The 27079-nt window shown below is 41.7% G+C and overlaps 1 protein-coding gene across 1 annotated transcript; it reads right to left on the minus strand.

Moving 5' to 3' along the window:
- Positions 1–29: 29 nt before the first annotated feature.
- Positions 30–27079, minus strand: Plac1 (placenta enriched 1). Its single transcript, XM_034486134.2, has 2 exons — positions 27006–27079; positions 30–846 (listed from the first exon to the last, which is right to left on the minus strand). Exon 2 carries the CDS (start codon positions 787–789, stop codon positions 268–270), a length of 522 nt encoding a protein of 173 aa, XP_034342025.1. The 5' UTR covers positions 790–846; positions 27006–27079; the 3' UTR covers positions 30–267.

A 27079-nucleotide genomic window follows, 5' to 3' on the forward strand; every position in this document is an offset into this window, starting at 1 on the left:
AAAAAAAAAAAAAGTTACAATCAGCTATTTATGAATTGGCCCCTCCCAAAATTCCCCTAAAAGAGCTGTAATGGCATTTATTTGCCTGACAGTAGAAAATACTACATACTAATTCTTAGAAACAGAGTTTTCAGAAGCCCTCAAATCTAGACACTATATGGGTTTCCTCAGATCATCTGAGTAAACACACTAGTCCCCAGAAATATTTGCACAGTCAGATGACTACACAAGAAGGACCTCCAAAGACTCTGCCCCATGATGTGGGGTTTACATGCTCTTTTGATTGTAGACATAAGGTGGACAGCTGCAGTCGGTTTGTTGGCTAGGCTCTGGCAAGGTGAACACGTTGTAGGAAGTATCATTCTGCCGAGTCGCGCCCATGTTATTGCTAGGTGCTTTGGCGGAATAGGGCTTAGTGAGCCAAGGGGACCGGCGAGGAGCAGCGCAGGACACGGGAATCACATATCTGGATGATGAGCCCTTGGAAGCGTAGTGAATCTCAGAGCTGTAGATGACGACATCTGGAGAGATGGCCTTGACGCGGATGCCACATTCGGTAACTCGGTAGTTGAACTTGTAGAAATGTGGGAAAACAAGATTGGGAGGGCAACCATGTCCCAGATGCACCTCATAAAAGTGCACATACACATCATTATTCAGCAAGAAGGGGTGAACGGTGACCATGAACCAATCTGTGGAGCACAGCACGCTCACTTGGTTTTGCTCAGAGTAGCTGGAAAACATGAAGGTGAAGAAGACCATGCCTCCAAGGAACTTGAAGAGTTTCATTTTTGCAGCAGGTTGGGTAGCACTCACGGGAGGCAGGAAGGCGGCCAGGAAAGGATTCTAGAACACACAAAAACATAAGAGGCAGTTACCTTATGTGTTAGGTAAAGTTCAATTATGAATTTTTGAAGGAAGTGTAATTAGGGGATTATGTTTTTTTGAGACAGGGTCTTATTCTGTAGCCAAGGCTGACCTGTAAGTCACTATGTTCCATGAGCTGGCCTTGGACTGTGACAATCCTCATACCCTTACCTCAGAAGTGTTGGGATTTCAGTGTAAGCCACCACACCAGGCTCAGAATGCTATTGTTATTTGCTGTTGATTTTATTTTTCTATTTTGAAAAAGTTTTACTATGTAGTTTTCTTTTTCTTTTCTTTTTTTCTCTTTCCTCTCTCTTTCCTTCCCTCCTTCCCTCCCTCCTTCTCTCCCTCTCTCCCTTTCTTCCTTTCTGAAATTTCTCTGATTTTCTTTCTTTCTGAAATTCCCCTGATCAGAGAATCTTTTGGTCAGTCATCATGAGTTACAATGCTACTGATAAGAGTTCCAGATGAATGAATTTGGTCATACTTAGTTAAGCCATTCAGCCAAATTTCAATATGTGGTTGTCAAGGATAAAATGTAATTTCTCTTTAGGTTTTTTTTTTTTTTTGAACTTGTTATATTTGAGTGTGAAGTTATTTGCTTACTTGGTTCTATTTCATTGTACAGAGGTAAGTGTCCAGAGAATAGAGGGCAGAGGGCAGAGGACAACTTTTAGGCATCTCTCATTCTACCACGTGGGTTCTGGGAATTGAACTCAGGTTATCAGGCTTGCCAGCAAGAGCTTTTACCCAGTGACCATCTTACCAGGCATATTCTTAGGTTTGAAAATTCAATTTGTTTGCTAAGAAAGTAGGTCACATGGAAGGACTCATTGGGATAATATATGTGAGAACATGACACCATTAAGGCAGACTAGGTTACTAGTTTCAATTAAACTGTATTTTTCCTTGATTTAATGTTTACTATGGAAACTGTTTCGTTTGAGTTTTTCGCTGGCCTTACACAAAATGGGATAACCATCCTGATCAGTGCAGAGTCTCATTCTCCACAGGAGGGAACAATATGTGGTTTCTACCAAAACAGTATGAAAAGGCCAACTTCAAGAAGCCATATGACACCATTCCAGGCCCATGTCTCTCAGAAGTAGAATACTAGCTTAGAATATGGGAGGGCCTGGACTTCATCTAAAGCCTGGCTAAGTAAGTAAATAAATAAATCCTAAGAAGCCATGCTAGTTATCTTTAATATGCAAACTCCTGCTATGAAATGAAAATTCACTTCTGCCTCACATGGAAGTTTCCCTCTTCTCAGTGCTTTTTACATTTTAAATGTCTATTGCATCTAAACTACTTAAAAGAAATCCTACATTAAAAAGAAGCATTTTGTTTATGTTTTCTTTGCCTTGATTATGTTACACTCGCTACCTTTTGGGCTCTTTTTGCCTTTTGCCTTCAAAAGAGAAGTAGAGAGAGTGGCAGGGAGAAAAAAAATAAAGCTAAGAATAAGTGTCTAAAACATGGCAGCAGAGAGAAGCAACAAGGGGAGAAAGGAGAACACCATCAGATGGTGTCCAATTCAGCTTTAACTTGAAACATGGAAAAGCACATGAATCAAGTGGAAAGTGCCTAAAACTTGGAAGGAAATGCATGTACATAAGTGTAGGGATTAACTTTTGTTCCCTGCTAAGTATTCCCCATATAGATGATTTCATCCTTTGAAAAATATTTATTGAGTGCTTACTTTATTCATAGCATCAGGCTAAAAATCCCCCCAAGACATTCCCCTTTCCAATTTGTAAACAGGCAGCCCTTTCTCTGCCTTTGCTCTTGACAGATTTGCAGAGTTTTCAAATGGAAAGTACAGTGCAGAGGCCCACAAAGACGGAGTACACTGGCCCGGATGGAATGCATGGTTTCTGATGGGCACCGCTTGCCTGTGCTGTCTTTCCTCTCTTCTCAATGACTGTTCATTCTCTCTGTAGTGTTGGGGGTGATATAAAAAGAAGCCAAAGGAGACTTTTCTGCACTCTGTCTTTGTTCTGAATTGTCACTCCTGGGGATGACTGATTTTATTTTCTCACAAAAGCAACAATAGAAATGCAGCACTAGCAGCAACACAGAGACAGACAGACAGACAGACAGACACACACACAAACACACACACAGAGAGAAAGAGAGAGAGAGAGAGAATCACTCCACCACTGTCACACTGTCACTTTGTCTGTAACGAAAGAAACCATCCTGTCCTAAAGATGCTTTAGACTAGCTTTCTGTCTCTCATCTCTTCCTTCCTTTCTTTCTCCATTCCTGTCTCCCCTTAGTTCCCTTTCCTTTCTTTATCATGATCTCAGTACTTGGGGCCATCTGTCCTAAACAGAACCCTTCTCATTACGTGGTTCCTGGAATAGGCCAAGGAAACAATTCTTTCATCCCATTTTTGTTCTCAATCTCCAAATTGAGGCTCCAGTGGAAAGCTGTTCTGGTCCAGGAGTTAATCTATCCATTTCCTCTCCGTTTCCCAAGCATCCTTTGTGTAATCCCCCCCTCTTCCTTTCTCTCATGAATACTCCAAATAAAGTTACCAAATGCCTACATTCTTCAAGAAACAAGCCAATTGGTCCCCAGGCAATCACTTCAGACTATCTTCTTGCTCCACACCCACTTGTCAAGTTCTACTGCTCTGATTTAGTTTAAAGGAGAGGGTTTGCTGACACCACTGTTTTAGCAATCATTTAGTACAAATCTCCAAACTTGGACAATATAGAACCCATTTTCTCCAGTTTCCTCAGAGCCAGCAACAGATTGCCATGTAACAGAAGCAATAAATGAAGATAACTATGTACATGACAACATGCCTCTGGACTCAGAAAAAAAATTTAATGAAAGTCAGTGCAAACCATGCTCGAGGTCCCATAGTTCTGAGGGAGAAGGGAAAGGCTAGAGATTAGGAGGAGAGCAGAATGTACTTGATAATGGGCTTCCTAAGTCAGAGCCCAGTACTTCAAGGTTGTATTTTAGGACGAGCCCCCTTTTGCTGAAAACAGCTCATCAAAAATACAGCAGCCATCCTCTCCCCAGCTGCCTTGCTCTTTGCAGGAACCAGGGAGAAGGGAATGTTTGTGCCCCCAAGCTGCACTCATTTGTGCTAGGGAATGGTTATAAGTCATTCACCACACAGTGTGAATTCATCCCATGAGCTGGCTTTCCTAACACCTAACTGAGATCAGATGGCAACACAGGATCTAGAGAAGGGATGGAGAAGACTGGGGTTACAAGGGCTGAAGGCAGCTGAAAGGCTAAGAAGGGAAATGGGAGATGATGGCAGTACCAGACTGAAGGTATTCCAGCTCTAGTTAGAATTGTACAAGCTGCCCAAGAGGTGTGGGATGTAAACAGAATTCCAGCTAAACTCTTCTGAAACCATCAGTGCTGATGGGGCAGTTGGGGTACCCAGAAGGAGGGAAATACAAAGATAGGAGTGCTCACCTTGTGACTACTGTCCTGTTCTGGCAGGTGGGCTTAGAAAACAGGTTTTAGAGTATGTATTATGAGAGCCCCATTTGGCCTTGATTGCAAATTTTCCCTGCGGTGAACTGAGATTTGTTGGCTTAACCAAACAGGGCCCAACTATGGAACATACTGTCCTGAACACAGCTATACAGTGGCCAGGCAAACTCTTCTAACACCTGGATGCAAAGTGTTTATTTTCCTTGCAGTTCCAGAGTACAAGGAACTTTCTGTTTTCTTGAATGTGGTTTATGCATATACATTTCCCACTAGTTCCTTCAACAAAAATTTTCCTTTGCTTCCCTTCCTCTGCCCAAGACCGCCCTTATTCAGAATAATCCTTTACATTAAAAATGCATGAAATGAGGGTTAGGATGCTGGCTCAATGTATAAAACGCTTGTGCTGTAAGCTTGAGAGCCAGATCTCCAGAAGGTAGGTAAAAAGTTGTGTGGCTGCTGGTAATCCTAGGAGCCAAGAGGCAGAGCCAGTGAGTCCATGGAACAGGGTGAATAGCCAGACTAGATAAAATGGCAACCTTCGGGTGCAATGAGAAACTATGAAAAAGTGCCACCATGCCAAGATCTCTACAGGGAATGGCTGAAAATGCTACTTGTGAAGTTTGGCACTGATGTATTTAAAGTGGAAAACAGCAATTGGAATAACAAAACAGATGCAGTTGTCATTCACTATGGAGGGCTGGTTCTTGGAGCTTGCGGGGAGGATACCCAAATCTGCAGATGCTCCACTCTCTTATACAAAAAGCACACAACCCAGCCCCATCCTTCAGGCCACTTTACCTCAGCTCTAGATTACTTATTATATAAATGCTACAGAAACAGTCCTTAGGTTATACTATTCAGGGGTTAATTGCAAAGACAGTGAATAGTCAGTACATAGCCAAAGTTTTCCTCAAATATTATCAATCTGTAAATGTGCCCATGGAATGAAAAGAGTATGTTCATATTTTTAGAATAATTTATGGGGGATAATGCGATATTGTGGCATAGTTGACACAAATTATTTACTATATCCATCAGTTCTAAAACAGTGGTTCTCAATCTGTGGGCTATGACCTTTTTGGGGGTTGAAGGACCCTTTCACAGGGGTCATATATCACATATCCTACATATCAGATATTTATATTATGATTCCTAATGGTAGCAAAAGTACAGCTATGAAGTAGCAACAGAAATAATTTTATGGTTGGGGGTCACCACAACATGAGGAATTGTATTAAGGGGTCATAGCATTAGGAGGGTTAAGAACCACTGTTCTAAAACTTTTTTTTTTTTTTTTTTTTTTTTTTTCTTTTTTTGGTTTTTCGAGACAGGGTTTCTCTGTGTAGCCCTGGCTGTCCTGGAACTCACTCTGTAGACCAGGCTGGCCTCGAACTCAGAAATCCGCCTGCCTCTGCCTCCCAAGTGCTGGGATTACAGGCGTGCGCCACCACCGCCCGGCTCACTGTTCTAAAACTTAAAAATAGAATCTGGGGTAAGTGCAAAAGGTGGCATATTGGTTAAAAGAAATAGAGTTTCACTGAGACTAGAAGAATATGTTTGTTAGATGTTTTTGCAACTATAGTGTGTGTGTGTGTGTGTGTGTGTGTGTGTGTGTTTCTCTACATGTGCATATGGAGCCCAGGGGTAGACTTTAGGTGTATTTTATATTGATCAAAATGTAGGGACTTTGAAATTTCAGGATGCTTTTCTGTTTTATTTCTTTAGATAGTGGCCTACTATGTAGGGCTGGCTGGCTTGGAACTTCCTATGTAGACCAGATTGGCCTCAGACTCAGAGATAGATCTGTCTCTGCTTCCCAAGTGCTGATATTAAAGGCATTAGCCACCATGTCTGGATTACAAAACTTTCTAAAAGACAGAAAACTCAAGTGCAAATCACTTTTGTGGTGTTACTGAGCACAGTGAGAAGTCTAAAGCACAAATCTCCTAGAAAGCAAGTGGGAATTTTGTCTGCCCATCTCCTCTGATGTCGCTAGAGACATGTAGGAATTCTTCGTGGAGAACAGGGAGGGGAATTAGCTAAACATTTCCACATCTGTTTTTGGAACAGTTTGGAGAAAGAGATCACTCCATAAACCCCTGGAAGCTGTCTGGTTCGACAGTTAATTTATTTTTAAAATTCAGCATACTCAAGACAGCAAAGTGATCATTTGTATATTGTTTTCCCAGACTCTTGTTGTCAAAACAAAGGGAAACAGAGAGGAAAAGGAAACCCCGAAAGAGCATGCAATTAGCTCGGGAAAATAGAACTGTCAGAGCTTGGCTTTGCAACAAAGTTTGCTCATTCTTTTGCATCTTCTTTGAAGAAAAAGGAGTCAGAGGGGTCTGCTACAGAGCAAGGAGAGAGATACAGAGACAGAGAGACACAGAGAGAAAAGCATCTGGATGCTTTGAAAGCTTGATAGTTTTAGCAGTTTAGGCAGATGTAATCTAACTTTGCTCTGTGTACTACCTCAAGGGTAGAGAGCCTTTGAAAATCAGGGTTCTCTTAGAGTCCAGTTTTAAAGAGTTATTTGGCTAATTGTTCTCAAAGAGAGTGAGACTTGTGATTAATACAAGGCCTTACATGCCGAAGACACACTAAAGTGAGCTAGAAAATGAAATAAGTGCTTTTATGGAACTTGCACTCCTGCTAAAGACCCTGGGACAGGTTATGTTTTGGAGCCTCGAGAAACACAGTGTTAAAGTAACTGCACATTATTCACCGTTTTCTGTGGAAGAATTATGAACTGCTAATGCTTAACAAAGTCCATTTTCTTCATAGAAAAAAACACCTCACCAGAATCCTTTAAAAAGACGCCATTCAAATTAAACTAAAAAGCAGCCATTAAATATATACACATATATAGTTTTATTCTAAAAGGAACTGCAGGGGAAAAAATGGAGCCATAGAAAAGATAAAAGAGGAAAATACTCCTAACTAGCCATTGTTAAATTTTTGTTTTATATACTTCTAATTTGGGGTCAGGAGGCCCATGTATACATATATATGATTCAAAGTCATTTCTAGAAAAAAAAAGTCAAGGCTTTCTGAAAGCTGTTTTTAATTTTTGACATTGAATTTGAAAGCAATCAAAGCATTATTTTTGTTTGGACCATCTGGTTTTGTTCTTATAATCTGTTAAGCTATCAAGCATAGTTTAAATGTCATGGTTCATCTGATACACAAATAAAGGTTGTGAAATAAGTAAGAGCCCGCTGGGCTCCTTATAAGAGAGAGAGAACTTTTTGCTGGGCTGGGCATTTAGTTACTAAAAGGTAAGTTGGCCAATGTGAAATCAAACCACAATAGGGCCACAAAACAATGGGGAACCATGCCTTAGCTGGACATGAAATTTAAAACAAACAAATACAGAAAGCCACACACAAGGGGAAACTGGAAATCTCAGGTCCTGGGAATCCTTTTCCTCCTGTGTGGAGAAGCTGAGTTGTTTTAATTTTAAAGTCGAACAAAGGGATAGGGATGTATTTCATAATTTCCATAAAAATGTAAAGAAAAATCCCAAATGTATGCCTCTAATTCGGTTTATGTTTTAATTTAATCATTTATTTGAGATTAATCCCCCCTCCTTTCTATCCCAGAAAAATGACACCATTTGCCACAAAGCCCCAGAGTCCCTTCTCATTTTAAAAAGACAAGGTAGGTTTGTGTCTGTGCAAGGCTCTCTACTCCACAGCAGGCCAGACCACAGGTTTAACCCTTTAGTAGGTTCTACAAGGATACTGAAACCAAATAAAGGCCAGTTCACTTGAGATGATTTCAGGGTCTTAGCCTAGGGAGGGCAGAAAGTTGGATCAGCTGCTCCACCCAGGGCTATATCACCTCTTGATACAACTTGTGTCAGTAAGTGGGGGCTCTAGATAGCTTCCAAAATCCAGCCAGGCACACTTTCAAAACTGGGAGCTTTGGGCAGAGTCTTTAAAGCAGGGTGCATGTATATAGCCTCTTAAGAGTGGCCTATGTCCAAGCCAAACCAGGGTTGATTTTATAGGCTGTCTGGTTGATTTTTAACTGACCTAACTGGCATGCATCTTTCCCTAACTCAAAGCTGCTATGTGTCTCAGCTTTACCCAGAGTGTGGCCATGTGGCACATGTGTTATGCGTTCTTACTGGGGCCAATTGCCATCTCTTGGCTCCTGAGAGGGAGAGAAGATTCAGAAGAAAGGTTCTTTTGATAGGAAGGCTGTCAGTCAATTTTAGGGAGCCTACAATCTGGGAGGTGTGTGCATATATTACAGAAAGTAAAGAAGATTTGGGCCATGGCTGAAACATTGGGAGAAAAGAAAAACATTCATGTAGACACGCACATGGGTACATGAGTACACATGAACACATATACAGATACGAATACACCCCGAAAATAGAAAAAATATGAATAAAATAATAAAATAGAAAATATGTCAGTCTGATCCCTACTACTTATTTTCATCTTTAATTCCTAGTCCATAAACTTTTTTAAATTTAGAATTTTATCTTATGTGTATGGGTGTTTTACCTGAATGCATGTTTGTGTACCATGTATTTTCCTGTAGAGGCCAGAAGAGGTGTTGGATCCTATGGAACTACAGTTACAGAGAGTTGTGAGCTGCCACGTGGTGCTGAGAATTGAACCTGGTCCTGTGAAAGAGCACCAGTGCTCTTAACCCCTGTAAACTCTTTAAGATACCCACCACAGCGTCTGATATACAATAAGCAATCAGTAAATAGTTTCTGAATGGACAAAGGCAAGTACATGGGGCTAGGGAGTTGGCTCGGTAGGTAAAGTGCTTGCTTTGCAACTGTGAGGATCCAAGTTTGATCCTTGGAACTTATGTAAAAAGCCAGGTACCATGATTTGTGCTAGTTATCCCAACTCTAGAGAGGCAGGGGGTGGGGTGGAGCAGGGTTGTGGGATGGATACAGGCAGCTGCCTTGAGCTCACTGGCCAGACAGCTTAAATGAGTCTATGAGCTCCCGCTTCAGTGAGAGACTCTTAAAAAAATCATTTGGAGGGCAGTCAAGGAGACACCAAGCATTGGCCTCTGGCCTCTACACTTTTACTTGTATGTACACACACATATACATAAACATGTATGCACACACCAAACACACACACACACACACACACACACACACACACACACACACACACACACACGACTATCAGAAATCATCACCTGTCCCCATGCCTCCTTGACTTGACCTTAAGGACCAGAATTTAGTTATTCACTATCCTCTTCTCTACCTTTTCCAATATTTCACTTCAAGGCTTGCAGTAGTGGGAAAGCTTTTGTAGTTTGAGAGCATAACTTCTGCTCATTGGCTAGCCTGCTTGACTTGCTGATGATAAGGACTTTCTATCTTCCTAGCTTAATGGTTCTGTTGTCCATTAGCCTGAATGCAGGCAGCACTCCTTGTACACCTCTTCCCTTTTCTCCCCACCCTGACTCCCTGTGATGAATCAACCTCTGAAGAGGACAAAGTGGAAGTCTTCCTTCCTTTAGCCTTTATACAGGAGGAAAAAAAATAATTCTCAAGCCCAAGTCAGACTGTCTTAGCTCTAGAGAGGTAGTATAATGAGAACCAGAAGCTTCAGGTCTGTCCATGGAGGGGCCCTGATGAAGTCACTGGGATTACTCAGGCACATGGGTAGGGCTCTGGGGTCACTTAAAAATTTTCTAAGCTAAAGAAGGAACCATAGCTACAGGCTTTCACACCATTCCTTCTGAAAGCAGATGGACAAGCTTACACCAGATCCAAGCATAGAGGGCAAGATCAGAATTTTCCCAAGGTCCTGAGAAACTGGAAGCAAAGTGGGCTCTGTCCTCCAACCCTCTATGGTCAATCTCAGGTTTGGTTTGAGCTTTTCCTTTTCTGAACACTGTCGAAAGTGTTCACAGTGAATCCTATCTTTGCATAAGGTATAGTATTTCATTGGCAAATATCACTATTCATCACTCTCCATATTTTATGTAGCTGTGATTTGAACACAGGTGTGATACTCCTGATCTGTATTCTGATATAACAGAGACCTGGTTTGGTACCTTCTTCCTGAAATCACTATTAATGAAGAGTGAGAACTTATTCGGAAGCAGGATCTCTATAGAGGTAAGAAAATTAAAATGAGATCACTGTGGTAGGCTCTAATCCAATATGACTAATGATATCTTCTTAAAAGGAGAAATTTTAGCACAGATACAGGCATGGGCAGAGAAAAGATAACACGAAGACACACAAGGAGAAGACAGCCACATGCCTGGAATGCTGGAACTGCAATCCAGGGAGCGTTGACAAATACCAGAACTACATAGCTGAGCCCTGCACCACCTAGTGCTCTCAGACATCGTGGCCCCACTCACGTCTTGATCTTGCTCTTCTAGCCTCCACAACTGGGAGACAATAAAGTTCCATGCCTCAAGCCATCTTATTTGTAGTACTAGAAAAAATGATACATGTATTTTTTTTTCCAGAGGTTGAACCCCCTTTCCTGAGAAAAGAACCTGCAACTATAAAGGTTGGATTTTGTAACTTCCTTCAGCCTTAAATTTCAGTTTGAATGAGAAAGCTAATGAGACAACAGGAAGTGAAGCCAAACAGAAAGAGACCTGTCATAAGGGCTGCTGGTGCTGGTCTTGGATCATCGCAGGAGAGACAAAATGTGGCTTCAAAATTGGTGGGAAAGGCTGGTAGGGAGCTGAAGGTCTTTGGCTTCCTATGTAGGCTTCCAGGTAAAGATGGAATGACAACTTGTCATAATGGCTGGAGAGGCAATTCATTTCCTCTGTGTGAAGTTTTCCCATGGAATCTACTCCCCTCCATCCAGTGTGTGTGTGTGTGTGTGTGTGTGTGTGTGTGTGTGTGTGTGTGTTTGCATATGCTTGTGAAGGCCAGTAGTTAACATCAGGCGTCTTCCTCAATCACACTCTATTTTGTTTATGGAACGTCTTTCATTAAACCTGAAGCTTATTAATTCAGCTAGTCTAGGTAGCTAGCTTGCTCTTAAGATCACTGTTTCCACCTCTGGAGTGCTGGGATTGTAGATGGGCTACCATGCCTGCCCCATTTTCTATGTAAGTTCTGGGGATCCTAACTCTCATCCTTGTACTTGTGTATTAAGAATTATATCATCTACTGGCTCATCTCTCCAGCCCTTAAGTCGTAGTTTTACTTATTATTTGAAGACAGAATCTTGTTAAGCCACCTAGAATGACTTGGGACTCACTCTGTAGCCCAAGTTGGCCTTGCATTTATTTGTGAGTCTTCTGCCTCAGTCCCATAGGTAGCTGAAATTACAGACTAGTACCCCCACATGGAGAGAAATCCACTTCTTACTTGTGTTTTTACTGAGAATAAGGAGTCCTACCTATTTTTAACTTGCCAAACATTTCTTCTCCCTGTTGGTTTGGTTAGGGTCACCATGCCTGGGGGGACAGGGATTTGCGATTGATTGATTGCCTTTCTAAACTGTGTGGTCTTTGAGCTCCTTCCACTAAGGTTTGTCTTGAAATGTTAGTGTTTGCTCCTCTTTTCCTCAGAACTAGAGGCCACGAAAGCCCTTCTATAGCAACAGGACAAGCATTCAAAGAGAAGTTTCTACTTAACTAAGAATGGAGTAATGATAATGACCTTTAAAAATACCTTTATGCTCATTTACAAGGCTTTAAGCAGTTGCAGAATCTGCAGAGTTTATACAAAAGCTTGTTTGATCATATATGGATCACATATGGCAATAACTCCCAAGAACATCACATTTTTGCTTAATTTGGATATTTTTTATTTGACTAGAGCTCTCCCTCTGCTAACACAGCATACTGTGTCTTCTTATCCCTCTTAATACTTGCAGCTGTCTTGTAAGGTCCCCAAAGGCAGGCATCACATGCTAATGCCATAGAAATTGGGGCCCAGAAAGGCAGAGAGCTTTGCCAAGATCATGGTTGTGAAAATGGATTTGGGCCCCAGGCCTTCCCACAAGCCTATTGCTATCTTTCTCTGCTCACAGTGAATCCATAGTTACAGGACATTATTAGGAGTTAATCATTGTGATAGGAAGAGAGTCCTGAAGTAGTTTAACCTGTGGACGACTGCTCTAAGACATATGGGGGAATCTGTCTTAGCATCCTATGTCTGAGTTATTTAGGAGAATGAGCAAAATCAGCATTCAAACTGAGCAAAAACAAGCCACAGACGGCCTCTGGGAGGAACTTCCTGTAAGGGGAGATGGCTGAGAGGAGCTCTGAGATGGCACAGGCATTGAGAGGCAAGTGTGAGGCTTTCTTGCTAGAGTGAGCCTTGAAAAAAACCTCAGATATCTTATTAGGGTTTCTGGTGATGTCTCCACCACAGGCCAGCCAGGGCAGACCCAGGCGTGTATAGGCTGAACTTTCCTAGAACGCTGAGCCTCGTTTCCTCAAAACCTGGCACCTGAGAATGGATGGTATAATTGATGAAACATCCAGCAAGGGCTAGGCAGGGAAGGAAACTCACTTAAGATACAAAGCTAGTAAGTAGTAAGGACAAGATGGGAAGAATGTGCCAAACTCCCAGGAAAGAGGCATGCCACGGGAATGCACACCTTTAATCCCAGCACTTGGGAGGCTGACACTGGCAGATCTCAGAGTTCAAGGCCAGCTTGATCTACATAGAGTTCTAGGCCAATCAAAGTTACATATTGAGACCATATCTCAAAACAGATGGACACACAGGAGGGAAAGAGAGTTTTAAGATGTTTATGGATATCAGAGTCTCAGGTGTTGGGGAAGCTAGGAGCTTTTTAAGCAGGGGAATAGAAAAGCAAAGGCAGTAAAGGAGAGGCAGACATGCAAAGGTACAGAGTAGACAACTCTAGGTCACTTTTTATCATTTCTCATATTTGTGACTTTGAAAGACAAAAGCCATTCCCTATTTTAACAGAACTCATTTTTTTCCATGGTCTGCATGCATACTTTGAATATAATGGAACATGTGGGATATTCAGGCATTCCAAACTCATTTATGCATCTGTCTATCTATCTATCTATCTATCTATCTATCTATCTATCTATCTATCTATCTATTGTGTGTATCTGTATGTGTGTGCATGTGCATATGCATGTGGAAGCCAAAGATCAAATTGGTTATCTTCTTCAACTGACAACCACCTTAATTTTTGAGATGGGGCCTCTCACTGAACCTGAACCTCATCAATTTGGCTAGATGGGCCATCTAGTAAACTCCAGGGATTTTCCTATCTCCACCACCCAGCACTAGAATTCCAGGTACTCTACCGAGGCAGTTTTCTACATGGGTCCTGGAGATTTGAATTTAGGTTCTTAATAGGTTCTTAGGCTTATACAAGGACTTTACCAACTGAGCAATCTCCTAAGCACCCCCATTATATTTTGGTGAAGGAAGCCCATTTGACTTGCATACAAACCCACCAGATGTGACAACTCTGAATCTGCCTGTCCATTCACCCAACTACTTTGCCTGATGCAAAAAGGGCTATCACACATTCTCAAAGCCTTATATTTCTCATGGAAGTAGACAATAACATAGTCCCTATTACACCTGGAGGCAGGGACTATGTATCTTTCTGATTTTATCCTGTGTTTATAAAGACTTCTGGACTTCACTTACCAAGCCTAGGTGGCTGTATCCCTGCAGAACAGGCTTGGATGGGAGGGAAGGGAGCAGTAGCATCAACAACCCAATGTCAGTGGGTGACTCCTCATCAGTACCACATTCTACATATCCAGAGCTAGGCTCTTGTGCTCTAATATCACTGAGCTTTTCACAAACATTATAATGCTGAGAGAGAGAGAGAGAGAGAGAGAGAGAGAGAGAGAGAGAGAGAGAGAGAGAGAGAGAGAGAGAGAATCTCCATTTATTTTCTTCCAGGATGAAGAAAGATGCAAGGTTGGGAAATTCTTCATTCCTGCTCAAAATCACTAGCTTGGAGTGTTGGAGAGAGAGATTGAGCTGATCCCCGCCCCTTCCCTCAGTAAGAACATCTTGTGGCTTCACGGGCTCTTTATGAAGAATTGCATATTGTTGGAGCCATCAACTTGGCTCATATGAGAAGCAGAACAACTGTGGCACCCACCTGTTAGAAATCAAGACTCGGGTATTAAAAGCAGAAGTGCTGGCCCATTAGAAGAGCCTAGCCCTGTTGCATGGAAGGCAAAGCTCTCGTAAAGCTGGGGATTAGTGTGTCCATACTGGGGCAGGGACTGAAGCAGGTGCTCATTCTATGGGTTGTTCAGACTCATTTTTTCCCCTGACTGCCTAGAAGTAGAAGCTGAAATAGAATAAGTTCTCACAGGGCATGACCCCTGATAGGAGATGTGGAGGTAATTGACACTCCTTGTTTTTTTATACCCCTGGAAAACGGCACGGCAATCTCTCTTGGCACACAATGGCAGCTGCCCTGGCTCTTTGGTGATGGCTGTTCTACAGAATAAGGGATGAACTTGAATGAACAATTCTTCTGTCTCTGCCCCACAAGTGCTCTAACTACAGGCATGAGCCATCATGCCTAGCTTAATTAGTGCAATTTCTAGTATATAAAGGTTCAACCAGTGTTTTTGTAATTAAATTTATTTTTTGTTAAGTATAGAAACATAACTAATTGCACATCAAAGCAGAACTCATATATCAGGAAATCTACTATGTAGTTTTCATGTATGATCTCATTTCACTATCCCTACCACCTTATGAATAATAATAATTATTATTATTTTATATAGGAAGATAGTAATGCTTAGTAAATAACACTCAAGGCTATACATCTATTAAAGAATAGATCCATTCCAGGATTATCCTGACACACTGAAGTCACTCAGGTACTTAACTATCTTACCCATGTCTGGACATTTTCAACAGCTCAGGCTGTCCAGGGATGTAGCTCCATGGAACAGTGCTTCCTTAGTATATGCCCTGGGCTCCAAGAAAACAGACACTAAGCACATACAATTGTTGAGGTGGGTGTGGGGTTGTATGCCTGTAATCTTAGCATACAGAGAAGCTGAGGTGTGAAGATCAGGAATTTAAGGCTAGCCCAGGATACATAGTGAATTCCAGGTCAGCTTAGGCTATATAATAAGACTCTGTTTCAAAAACTAAAACCCAAAGCCAAAGAGGATAGGATATACAGAGCTAACCTTGAGTGGGGGTTCTACCACGTCCTATGTGGCCCAGGGCATGCCCCTTTCAACTCCTGGCTTTAATTTCCTCATATAAAACAGGGTGTTATCAGAAGAGTGACCATAAAGGATGGTAAGATTGTGTGAAGTATGAGAAGTGGCATGTACAGGGCCTGGCCCAGAGCAAGTATCCTATTAATGGGAGTTATAGGGTGGGCTCAGACAGACTGTTGGCTGCAGGTCTCCACCTACTCCCACCTCCTTCCACTCCCTAGTTAGTCCCAACCAGAGTTTCATCAATCTGCCACTCTCCATGGGGGTTGCTGGAAATTCCTGGCACAGATGTCTCCTACAGGGACAAATTTTGAATATTCCTCCATCCATCCCTGTTACCACTGAATTATGGGGAGAGAGAGGAGGAGAGAAGAGCCATTGAAAGGGAGAGGGGAACACAAATGCCTTCTGTATACTCCTGCCCTGGCTCATGCCTGAAATAGGTGTTTGGTAAATACTGCAGGAATGTATGTATAAGTGAATGGAGAAAAAAAAAAATACGGCGGGCAGGCATCCGGGAAGGGAGTTTGACACTGTGGCACTTTCCCTCACAGTACCTCCTATCTTGGGGGCCCTCCTAGCTAGATGTTGTAGCCAGCCCCAAGCCTCTCTTTCCCTTTACCAGTGTCACAAGCAGAACCTGAGAAATTTCATTCAAGATAACACAGATTCTTAGGGTCTCCCACTTTGGGTTCAGAGTACCTGATTTTTTCAGCTGTGGGGCCTAAACAGAGCTTCATTCTACTGCTGGCCTAGAAAGCTCCTCAATGGCCATCTAGATCTAATCCCATCCATCATTTTGAGATCTCCCTCTTGTCGTGGTGGCACCAAGCTTCAGGGGGCCATACAATGGATCCATTATTTTACTTTGATTTTTTTCAAGTAGTATATGAAAGAAATACGACCACCAGGCTTTGTATTGAAAGCAAACAAGGGAAGACACCTATATACACAGGTAGGTGAACACGAACCTTAGACCTGCATGCTAACCTTCAGAGGGTCTGAGGCTGGGGATTGTAGTCTTTGTAGGTGATAGTTTCCAACCTTAAGTGCTATGACTTCTCTATGTTCCTCATAAACAGCACTTCTGTTCTGACATTTGTTTCAAATACGTTTTCCTTCCAGAAAAATACCACTTAGGGCCACACAGAAGATGGGTTTGACTTTTCCTAGGTGTGAAATATTTTGTTGGATGTGCTGATTTTCATACTACATTGCTGGAAAATTACTATACATTTAATGAATTGCCTGCACGGTGACCTCTCAACACAGAAGCAATGGCTTCGGTCTTTACCTCTTGTTCCCTATGAATTCTTAACCTCAGTTTCACCCCAGTCCCCCTTTACCCACAAATTCTGCAAAACATCCTCTCTCCAAATAAAAACAACAAGGAACTGGGAATAGAGGGCAAGAATTCCACTCTTCAGGCTGCAGTTGCAAATCTTAAAAACTATTTTAAAGAGAACCATTAAGCTAGCCCTTTGTAACACATGTAAGTTCTTGATTGGTTCCACATTCACATCGTTTCTGGCTGGATCTAGTTCTGGGAATCTGACTCAGCAAACGTTTCTGTTTTATCTCATTCCACATGTGCAGAGAGTGAGGGATATCTGAAGGTTGCCCCTTTGCTGTTAAAATAAAAAAAATATGGCTGGAGACCGGAGCTGACTTCTAATGTGGGTAATTGCGGCTCATGGGTCAGAGAAGGAGCCCCAGGGAGTGTGTTTATTATGTCCTGAGGTGGAGACCTTGAGGTGGGGTAATTTTGGCCTGATGGCAGTTGGTTAGGCAGCTGGTGGAGAACAGCTGCTTAAACAGGATGACTTCTATGGAGGGTAGAGTTTAAACTTGGACTTCTGTATGGAACCATCCAAGCTGACTGGACCCTGGGGAGAATTCTACCCACTGGTGTCTGTTACAAGTTAATGCCTGCCTTTTAGACATACAGAGTTCAGAGAGTGAACCATGGATACAAAGAAGGGCCCTACTTCCTGAATCACAGCATGGCTGAGGAAAAGTTGCCACCCAAAGGTGGTGATTCCACAGGATCTTCTTGCTCTCAATGTGACGTTTTGATTGGAATTCAGTGCAGAGAAAGTCCCGTGAACAGGGCTCTCATTTAAAGTTTAAAATGTCCTTTCATAACTGTTGAAGGCGGTTTGTATACATAGAGTGCATCTAGAATTTGCCCGATTCTGTGAAAAAAAAAAAATCCTTCCTGACTGTAAATCCTGTGCTCTGTAAATAATTTGTGAGTCCAAGAAGACCAATAACTCACATTTTCCTATCCCACAGTCCACTGCACGTTTGAAGCCCTCAGCCAGGAGAGGGAGAAAAGGCATCTGTGAGGGAGATACATCATCTTCTATATTTTAAAATTTGTTGTGAGCAAATATAAGGGCAGGGCAGGTTCCAGTGTGTGTGTGTGTGTGTGTGTGTGGTTGGGGAAGCCAAGGCTTTTCCTGAAAGCCCTTCAGTACTTGCACTGAGAGTGACTTCCCACATAGGTGGGCTGGCCAGCACACCTATGAGTCAGGAAATAAGGTCCCAGCTGTTAAACCTAAAGGGTCACAAAGCAGCCCTTGAGTTTGGCTGCAAAAGCCCCATCTTTTCAGAGGAATCCAAAGGTTTCATGTCTCATGTCCTCCTCTCCTTTGCTCGGTTGACAATTATGGAAGTACAATACAGATGGGTTTATGAGCCTTGTCTCATTTAATTTGCACAATGTTCAGAGGTAGATATTGTTGCTACTCCCTGGGAGAGGAAAATAAATGCAGGCCCAGAGACTTAAATGGCTTGGTCAAGCAGGTTACACCCCAGAAAAGGACTAAATTCAAAGCCGGATCAGTGGCTTCCCTAGCTGGTCCTCTCCCAAGAGATGTCACAAACTCATGAGATCTTCCCTTGCTTCAGGAATGGGTAGTCTTACTCTGTTATTTAACTTTATTCTATTTGTGGTGCTGGAGGGTGGAACCCTCAACCTCATGCATGCTAGGCAAATGCACTTACCACTTAACTATGGGCAGGGGGCTTTAAATATCTCAGTTTGTCCAAACTATTTTCACTGAAAGAGAGTTCCAGGCCGAGTACCAAAATTAGTAAAGGGGGCTAGGTCTGCATTCCCAGCTACTGGGAAGGCTGTGGCAGAAGAAGCATAATTTCAAACACCTTCCTGGGTCATAGAATGAGTTCAAGGCCTGATTAGACAATGTGGGGAACTGTGTCTTAATGTTTTAGGTGAAAAGAAGGCTAATGATGGTCACTGGTAGAGAGCTTGCCTACATGCAGGAAGTCCTAGGTTCAATTAGAAACAGAAAAAAAAAAGAAGCAGCTAAAGGCTGGAGATGAAGTGACACTGCCCAGGATGCTTCCCAACTCCCACTTATCTCTTTCCATCTGAGGGCTTGTCTTGATGGCCCCTGCTAGGGCTCTCAGCCCTCCTTAGGATATTTATGAGCCATGCTAGGTTTCAATGAGACAGGCAAGGTGGAGAAGGGCTAAGGACTGGAAATCGAGATTGTTCTTTCCTTCTCCTTTAACCTCCATGCTGAAAAAAAGGGGCAAGCTTTATGTAGGGGGGAAAAAAACTATCAACATATTTCTTGTTTTTATGAACTGGTATAGTTTTCCTCACTACCTAAAAAAATGTGGTTGCTCCCAGAAAAGTCCAATTTGTAAGGTTCTGGTCCCTGTGCCCTTTCTCAGAGTGTGAACACAGAATGGGGTTGAACAGAGCCCTCTTTGGTTCTGATTTGATTTACTACCCCAGCTTCAGCTGTTTTGGTAAAACTATCTTCGTTCTAAAATTTGGCACTATTTTGGTCTGCTACTTTAGATTTTTTTTATTTTGGATTATTTCTTAAATTTTACATACTTATAAAATATAATGCGATATAATTCCACACATGTATATAAATATATGATTATCGACTCAGGGCAATTAGTGTATCATTGTGTGTGTGTGTGTGTGTGTGTGTGTGTGTGTGTGTGTGTATGTATGTGTGTGTATATACAAGAAACTTCAGATCCCATTCTTCTAGTTCTTTATAAAATACTGTTTTTGAGGTAGGGCCTCACTCTATATTCCTGACTGGCCTGGAACTTGGTCTGTAGCAAGCTGGCTTCAAACTTACAGAGATACATTTGCCTGTGTCTCCAGAGAACCACCATGCCTGACTTCCATATTTTTTTAATCTAAAACAAATTGTAAAATACAGCCACTGACAAGTATTAGAATTCAGTTAAATAGGAAGAGTAAGTACATGTGAACACATTTTCCCACAAGATCCTCTCCTCTGTTCTCTGTGTACTGGAGTCAAACTGTCCATGCAGTAGAGACCAAGGTGACTCCAAGAATCCATTACAAATTGCTGGTAGGCAAAGGACCAGTGCTGGGGTGGGCTGGGGTCAAGGTAGGGAGGTTAGGGACCAGACATTTTCCTTATGAGGACACTATGAAGAAAAGGATCAGGCCAAGGTAGGCATGGCAACAACAGATGATACAAACCCGAGGACTGCTTAAGGATGAAGAAAACAGAAGTTGACAGGACTGAGTGGGAGAAACTTCAGGGAAGATACCCATTTGGCCAAGAGCAGCAGCTAGCAGATAAGCAACTGGGGGCTACGCTGAATCAATGGAGAGTATAAGAGAAAAGCTAACTCCAGACAAGACAGGTTGAGGGAACAAGAGAGACTTGAACAACAGCTCCAGTGTCAGGTGGCTGTGAGGGGAGGGATTTTCATGGTAATCTGGGGATTGAGCATGGGACTCAGCCAGGCAAGGAAAGGACCTGGTGTCCCTTAATGGGTTAAAGTGAGGAGGAGGAGGATGAAGAGGAAGAGGAAGAGGAAGAGGAAGAGGAAGAGGAAGAGGAAGAGGAAGAGGAAGAAGAGTAGTGTGGGTGGGGAGGGGAGCACTTTGGCAGCTCAGGGATGAATCCTGGTATCCTGAGAAGACAGGACAAGCTGCTATGTGAAAGGCTAATCAGGTCAGACTTGTTCCCAAAATGTACTGTACTAGAACATGGGCCAGCCCCCCCAACTACTCCTACTGATGAAGAGTCTGTACTTCTTAACTGGCTGTCAGGAGGGCTCTAATGTGCACAACAAGGGTTAGGAAACCCGTAGAAGAATGAAGCAGAGTATTTAGGCACCAAGGTCCAAGTCCAGGAAGAAGGCTATCATCTCTCAAATCTTTTATATTTTCCCAACCCACTTTTCCTTTCAGGAAAAAGTGACGCAACCCAGGCCTTTTGATATCCACTAGTCCTTCAAAAGCTTTTGTAGGCACTAGCACTCCTCTAACTTAGCAAATGTTTCCATCAATCTCTGGGCTCCCCTGGGCGACTTGAAGGGATCCTTGATAGGTGGCAAGAAAACCCCACTTGTCAAGAATAGACACATGTGCTTATGTGCACATTGTTCTGCGAAGCATATTCGGGGCTGGGGATTTTATATCTCAAGGAATGAACAATGGGCCTTCAGACTCCAAAGACAGGAAGGAATGGCTTTATTATCATTAACCCTGTAGAAAAAGCTGAGCACCTCTTTATTCCAGGATATTCCCCATATCTACAGTCTTATCCACTGTGATAAGTGGGGTAGCCAATACAAATACGAGTTAATCTTCCTTCGAGTAACTGTTTAATTTAGTTAGGATCTTGCTACCCTCACCCCTGGCCTCCATGTGCCAAGTCCCTTCATTGTGCTGGGATTATACGAAAGGGGACTAAAAAGCCCCAACACCCATGGGACTTCCAGTCCCAAGTGAGAAACAGACATTAAGTAGAACACACACATCCTTATTGAACATTGAGTAAAATTCATCACACACTTTTGTAATTAGAGATCTAATAAATACTGGAAGGTAAGATTCAAGTGCTACCAGGATGAAAAACAGGAATCTAACATCGTCAGGAAGAGAGAGACAGAAGTTGCCACCCTCAGAGTTGGGGGCTTCAAGATGGCAAACCTAGCAAATTGACATTGGTTGGACGGCCCAAGCAGCTATAGAGGGGTTCATTCTTCTCCTCAGTTTCCCTTTTTGCTTTATCTTTTCTTCCCCTACTACTCCTTTGCCTCTGCCATCAGCCCAAATCACCCTTTCCCATCATCTGAGCACAGTTCACTGGAGCTTTTATATTTTGTCTTTGAAAACAAGTCAAGGGGCAGGAATTGCATTGCATGACAATTCTGTCATTTTGGAGCGGTGTATGTCTTGTCCATGTGGGATAAATGATAACATTTCAAAATATTCCCTTAGAGATGCTCACTTCGTAGCTAGTGCCACAAAATTGAAATCACCTGGAATGCTTTCTTTTGACAAATGGTCTTTTGAGTCAGAAGGGACTGAATAGCGAGTTCCCTATGCTGGGGGAGGCAGAAATGAAGAGTGTTGTACAATTTTGCCACTCCAGAACATACCCTCGAGGCCGCCCCAAGTTGTCGTTCTTTCTTGCTTTTAATTGTGCCACAGTTTGTTTAACTAGTCACCTATCAAAGGACATTTGGGGTGTTTAAAAAATTTTTTTTTTGCTATTACAAATAAAGCTTCTGCAAACATTCATGTATGAGATTTAATGTGGATACAGTTTCATTTCTCTGGGATAAATGCTACTAGGTCCTATGGTAATTGCATGTTTAGTTTTGTAAGAAACTGCCAAACTGTTTTGCAGAGTGTTTTTGTAGCATTTTTCATTCCCACAGCAATGCCTGAGAGATCCGGTTTCTCTGCATTCTCCTTGCCCTTTGGTATTGTCACGGGTTTTGATTCCAGCTGCTCTTGTAGGTGTGCATGTCCCACCATGGTCTCAGTTTGTAGTTCCCAAATGGCGCCCGCCTTTTCACAGAGATACCATCCACGTTGCCTCTTTGCTGAAACCTAACAACCTAACTTCATCTCCTTTGCCCATTATCTAACTGGATTACCTCCCCTGCCCCCTTCCCCTGCACTGAGTCCACATCACTACAAATATTTCCTCTAATTCTGTAGTTGGTCTTAAAAACAAAAATCTCTTAACATGGACCTTTCATGTTTTTAAAAATGTGTTTGTGAGACAGGGTCTTGCTAAACAGCTCAGACAGGTCTCCATTACACAATTCTCCTGACTTTACCTTACAAGCACTGACATTACAGCTACTCTCTCCTAGAATCTTTTGCATTTTTAAAAATATTTTATTTTTATTTTATATACATTTGTGTTTTGCCTATGTATGTGAGGAAGTCAGATCCCCTAGAACAGGAGTTAGAGGCAGCTTTAAACTGACACGTGGGTGCTGAGACTTGAACTTGGGCTCTCTGGAAGAGCATACAGTGCTCTTAACCATTGAACCATCTCCCCAGCTTGCATATAAAATACATTCTTGGTGCTTCAAGGGGGTGGGTAGGGAGGGAGTTGATTTTTAAGACGGGGCTTCTCTGTGTAGCTCTGACTGTTCTGAACTCACTCTGTAGACCAGGCTGGCTTCAAACTCAAGAGATCTGCCTGCCTCTGCCTCCCTAATGCTGAGATTAAAAGCATGTACCACACCACCTATGGAATCTTTCACATTTTCATCTGGTGAAAGTTATTATTCATGAAACTCAGCATCGTGCTACTTTGTCTAAGAGCTCTGGGACCTGAAGATTGTTTCCTATTTCTTTTGTAAGTCTTCACTCTGAACATATCTAAGTCCATTATAAACTTTTAAAATATAAAACATGAAACTGAGATCCAAGTTTGTTATGGTCAATTTTGATTATCAACTTGGTTGTGCCTTTGCTGGGAGCCTGTGGGCCAGCTAACCTGGGGTATGCTGTTTTATAGCAGATATCCCAGCGAAGGGGTACTCTGCCTCAAGGACGAAGATGAGACCCAATTTCAGAAAGCTGTTCTGTGACCTCTACATGAGTGCCATGACATATGTATGCCTTCCCATTAAATAATTAAATAATTTTAAAAGACTCCTTTCCCATTGAGTTGTATTTGTATCTTTAAAAGAAATTAGTAGCCATATTCATGTGGAGCTCCTTCTGGGTTTTCCTGTTCTGTTGGTTTATGTGTTTGTCCCTCTGCCAATGCCATGCTGTCTTGATTACTGACGATGTGTAATAGTGCCAACTGATTCCGTCCACTTCATTTTGTCTCCCTCTCTTTCCCCCTCCCTCTCTCTCCAGTACTATCGATCAAACCCAAGGCCCATCGCATATCAAGCAAGTACTCCAGCCTCTCTTCCTTTATTATTATGGGTTTTGAAACTCATATGTAGTAATTGTACATATTTATGGGAGGGTCAGTATGGCATTCCAATTATTCCTGAGATGTCTGTTATATATATATATATATATATATATATATATATATATATATAATTAATTTTCAGGGTTTTAAGTTATACTTAGAGAAATGAGGAAAAGTATGTCTATTGAAACTTTCTGTTGGTAAAAATCCACTTAACTTTCAGGATCCCACCTTTCCAGGTAGTTATGAAATGTCACTGCTTGAGGATAATGATGTTTAGAAGTCACATGATAATATGCTATCTTTGTTGAGCAAGTGGCTTATACTCGTGTCGCTTTGACAAGTTGGGATAGAACTACAGCCGATAGCATCCACAGAGTTCTCTAGCCACTGAATTGGTGGCAAATTGCTTGAGTCTCTTGAGAACTCAAAGGTCTCTGGGGTTGCTTAGAATCACAATGGGTGTTTGAGAGGCTATGGAGAAACACATGGCTGCAACTCTCAGGGATGTAGTTGAGAAGACAAGAAAAATGAGTTGGCTATCCCAAAGGCTAGCAAATATTAGGTACTCAGTGGGTGCTTGTGTGGATGAATATTGCTGAATAAATACTAATTGCTCCTAAATGAGCTATGTTGTAATGATTTATACTACAAGGTTTTTTTTGGACAGGTTTTTTTTGGTAGCTTAGGCTAGGCTAGGGTGACTAGCCAGGGATTTGTCTGTCTCTGCCTCCTCACTGCTAGAATTACAGAAGCACACTGCGATGTTCAGCTGTTTTCCATGGGCTCTTGGGTTTGAACTCAGGTCTTCACTCTTGTCCTACAAGGACCTTACTAATTGGGCTTTTCCCCCCAGCCCTCGGGAGTGTTGTCAGAAGAGTAAGGCATGGTGATGTTTTTGAAGGAAAACTGACACATTCTGTTAAACCCTGTACAGGGTGAAGGGCAGGGGCTTGAGAGAGAACAAAGGCCAAATTCACTCTGGCTCAGATTCTTGATGACAGGGAAACAAAATGAATTTGATTTTGTATCTGACAGTCTTGAGCTGATGGGAAAACATTCAAGTGCCTGTGTACAGTAAGTATTTGGCATATTTATAGTTGAGAAAAACATCTAACTCAAAAATTCTTTTTTATCAGAGAGTCTCCAGAAGGTGTAGACCCCAGCCCCAAGTTTGTAACTAGGAAACTGTGAGATTTAAAGCAATTCAAAAATTTCTCCAGTGTTTTGACTTCCTCATCTGTAAAATGGGTGCTTTGATAAATGGTATTTCTTTGAACTAACATTTATTTCAGCATAGGATCAGTATTTGGAAAGAATCTTATTCTTGTTGAAATATTTTCCTTTCTGCTATAAAGATTTAGGATTTTGTGATTTCTTAAGATATCTGTCTTTAGTGGCTGGCTTTTTATTTAGTACCTACCCCACCCCACCCCGACCAACAGAGTCAGTTTATATCATGTCAAACTAATAAAGTCAGGGTGGGAGAGTTGTGTGCGCTGGGTCTCAATCCTTCCAGACTCCCTAAGCACGTCTGTGTTTTGAGCTCTCCTCCACTCTCGGGAGTACAGTGGGCATATGGCCATTTGGACACAGGAAGCAAGGCTTTGTGGTATATTAAAGCCTTTGGGTTTTATTTATGTCTGCTTTCTCTGGCATTTGTTCCACAGATCTGGACAGTAGAAAAATAGTAGGGAGTGGTAAGAAGGAAGGATGAAATTAGAATTTGTTAAAAACATGAGAAATGAACGAATGTCTTTTCAATAGCAAATACCGATTCCCAGCACTTAATGCTGAAAAGACAAACATTATTGTAACTCTACACATAGCATCCAAAGGGATTTTCTTGTCCAGTTCTGGTCAGTGGGATGAATCTATACCATATTACTAGAATTTTATGTACATAATCCATCTATCATCAAATTTGTATTTTTTCTTTTTAAAAAAGATTTTAAAGCAGGACAAGCTCATTATAAAAATAAGGAAATGAAAATAATTCACAATTCTACAGCTCAGAGTTAACTATTGTTAAAATTTATATTTATTTCCTTCTAGTTTTCTATGCACGTGTGCGCGCGCACACACACACACACACAAGGCATCATGCCATATGCTCAGTTGTATACCTTCTCCCCTTTATTTAATTTGGGCTGTGAGCATTTCCCTATGCTATTAAATGGTCTTCGAAATATGATTGAGAATAATGATACAACATTGCATACTATATAACTATATAGCATGTCATAATAGAAATATATTTTACATAGACAATTTCAGAAGTTCTCACTTTATTTTTAAATGATGCTATAATTTCTTAGTTCAACATGTCTATTATATTTCAAATACTTATTTTTACTAATTAATACTTTGATCATACATATTTATATGGTACAGTGTTATAATTTGATAAATGTATATGATGTGTAATGATTGAATCAGGGTAACTGACATTCTCCTCTCCTTAAACACCTACGTTTTTTATTAGTAGTACATAATGATTGTGCTTTTGAAAAGATGAATTTCTTAGAAAAAGCCTCTCAGGGGGTAAAGGAGCAGAATGCTGTTAATGTTTTGATACATTTTGCAGCTGCCCTTGTGTGTGTGAGTTATACTGATTTGTGTTCCTATGGGTGCTGAAGAATGCCTAAGTTTCTGCATTAACCCGTCACCATTGTGTATTCGGGCACTATGTATTTCAACTCAAAGGCATTTAATAAGCCCCTCGAGCATGTTGTGTCTCAACCTTTCCAGACTTCCTAAGCTGTTCCTAAGCAGAAGCACCTGCTATATGCTGGGTAATTAGACTCTCTAGTTATGCCAAGTAAATGCCAGATAAGACACATATGAAGATGATTAAAAATGCAAGTGGAAAATAACAACACATAATTCTCCATGGCTAGAGCTGACACTACTTAGCCTTTAAATAGTTACTCATTGGAGGAAGACACCAATGTAGCTAATTAAAATAATTCAGATCCCAAGAGCACAAGAGAGAGAGAGAGAGAGAGAGAGAGAGAGAGAGAGAGAGAGAGAGAGAGAGAGAGAAAGAGAGAATGCTTTAATAGGAGTCTTGAAAACCACAGAGGTTGAGTTAGGATTATTCGGTGTATTTCCTGGTATAAAGCAGAATGGGAAGGGAGAGGATTATTACCAATTCACATCTTTCACAAAAACGCACATGGGTGAAAGGACCATTTCTGCTTTTGTCAATTTCCTTTACAAAGTTAACCTGTTGGTTATTGGAGAAGGGGGACACAGAACACACAGAAAACTAACCTCCTTCTGGCAGCTGGGGATAATTTGTCAGTCTCCTTTGAAATGTAGCTTTGTGCTCACTGCTGAAGGCAGCT

The sequence above is a fragment of the Arvicanthis niloticus genome, chromosome X (genome assembly GCF_011762505.2).
Source record: "Arvicanthis niloticus isolate mArvNil1 chromosome X, mArvNil1.pat.X, whole genome shotgun sequence".
Lineage (NCBI taxonomy): Eukaryota > Metazoa > Chordata > Mammalia > Rodentia > Muridae > Arvicanthis > Arvicanthis niloticus.

What these genes read in the sequence shown, in the direction of transcription:
- Plac1 (XM_034486134.2), bottom strand. Translation starts at nt 789, where the DNA reads ATGAAACTCTTCAAGTTCCTTGGAGGCATGGTCTTCTTCACCTTCATG.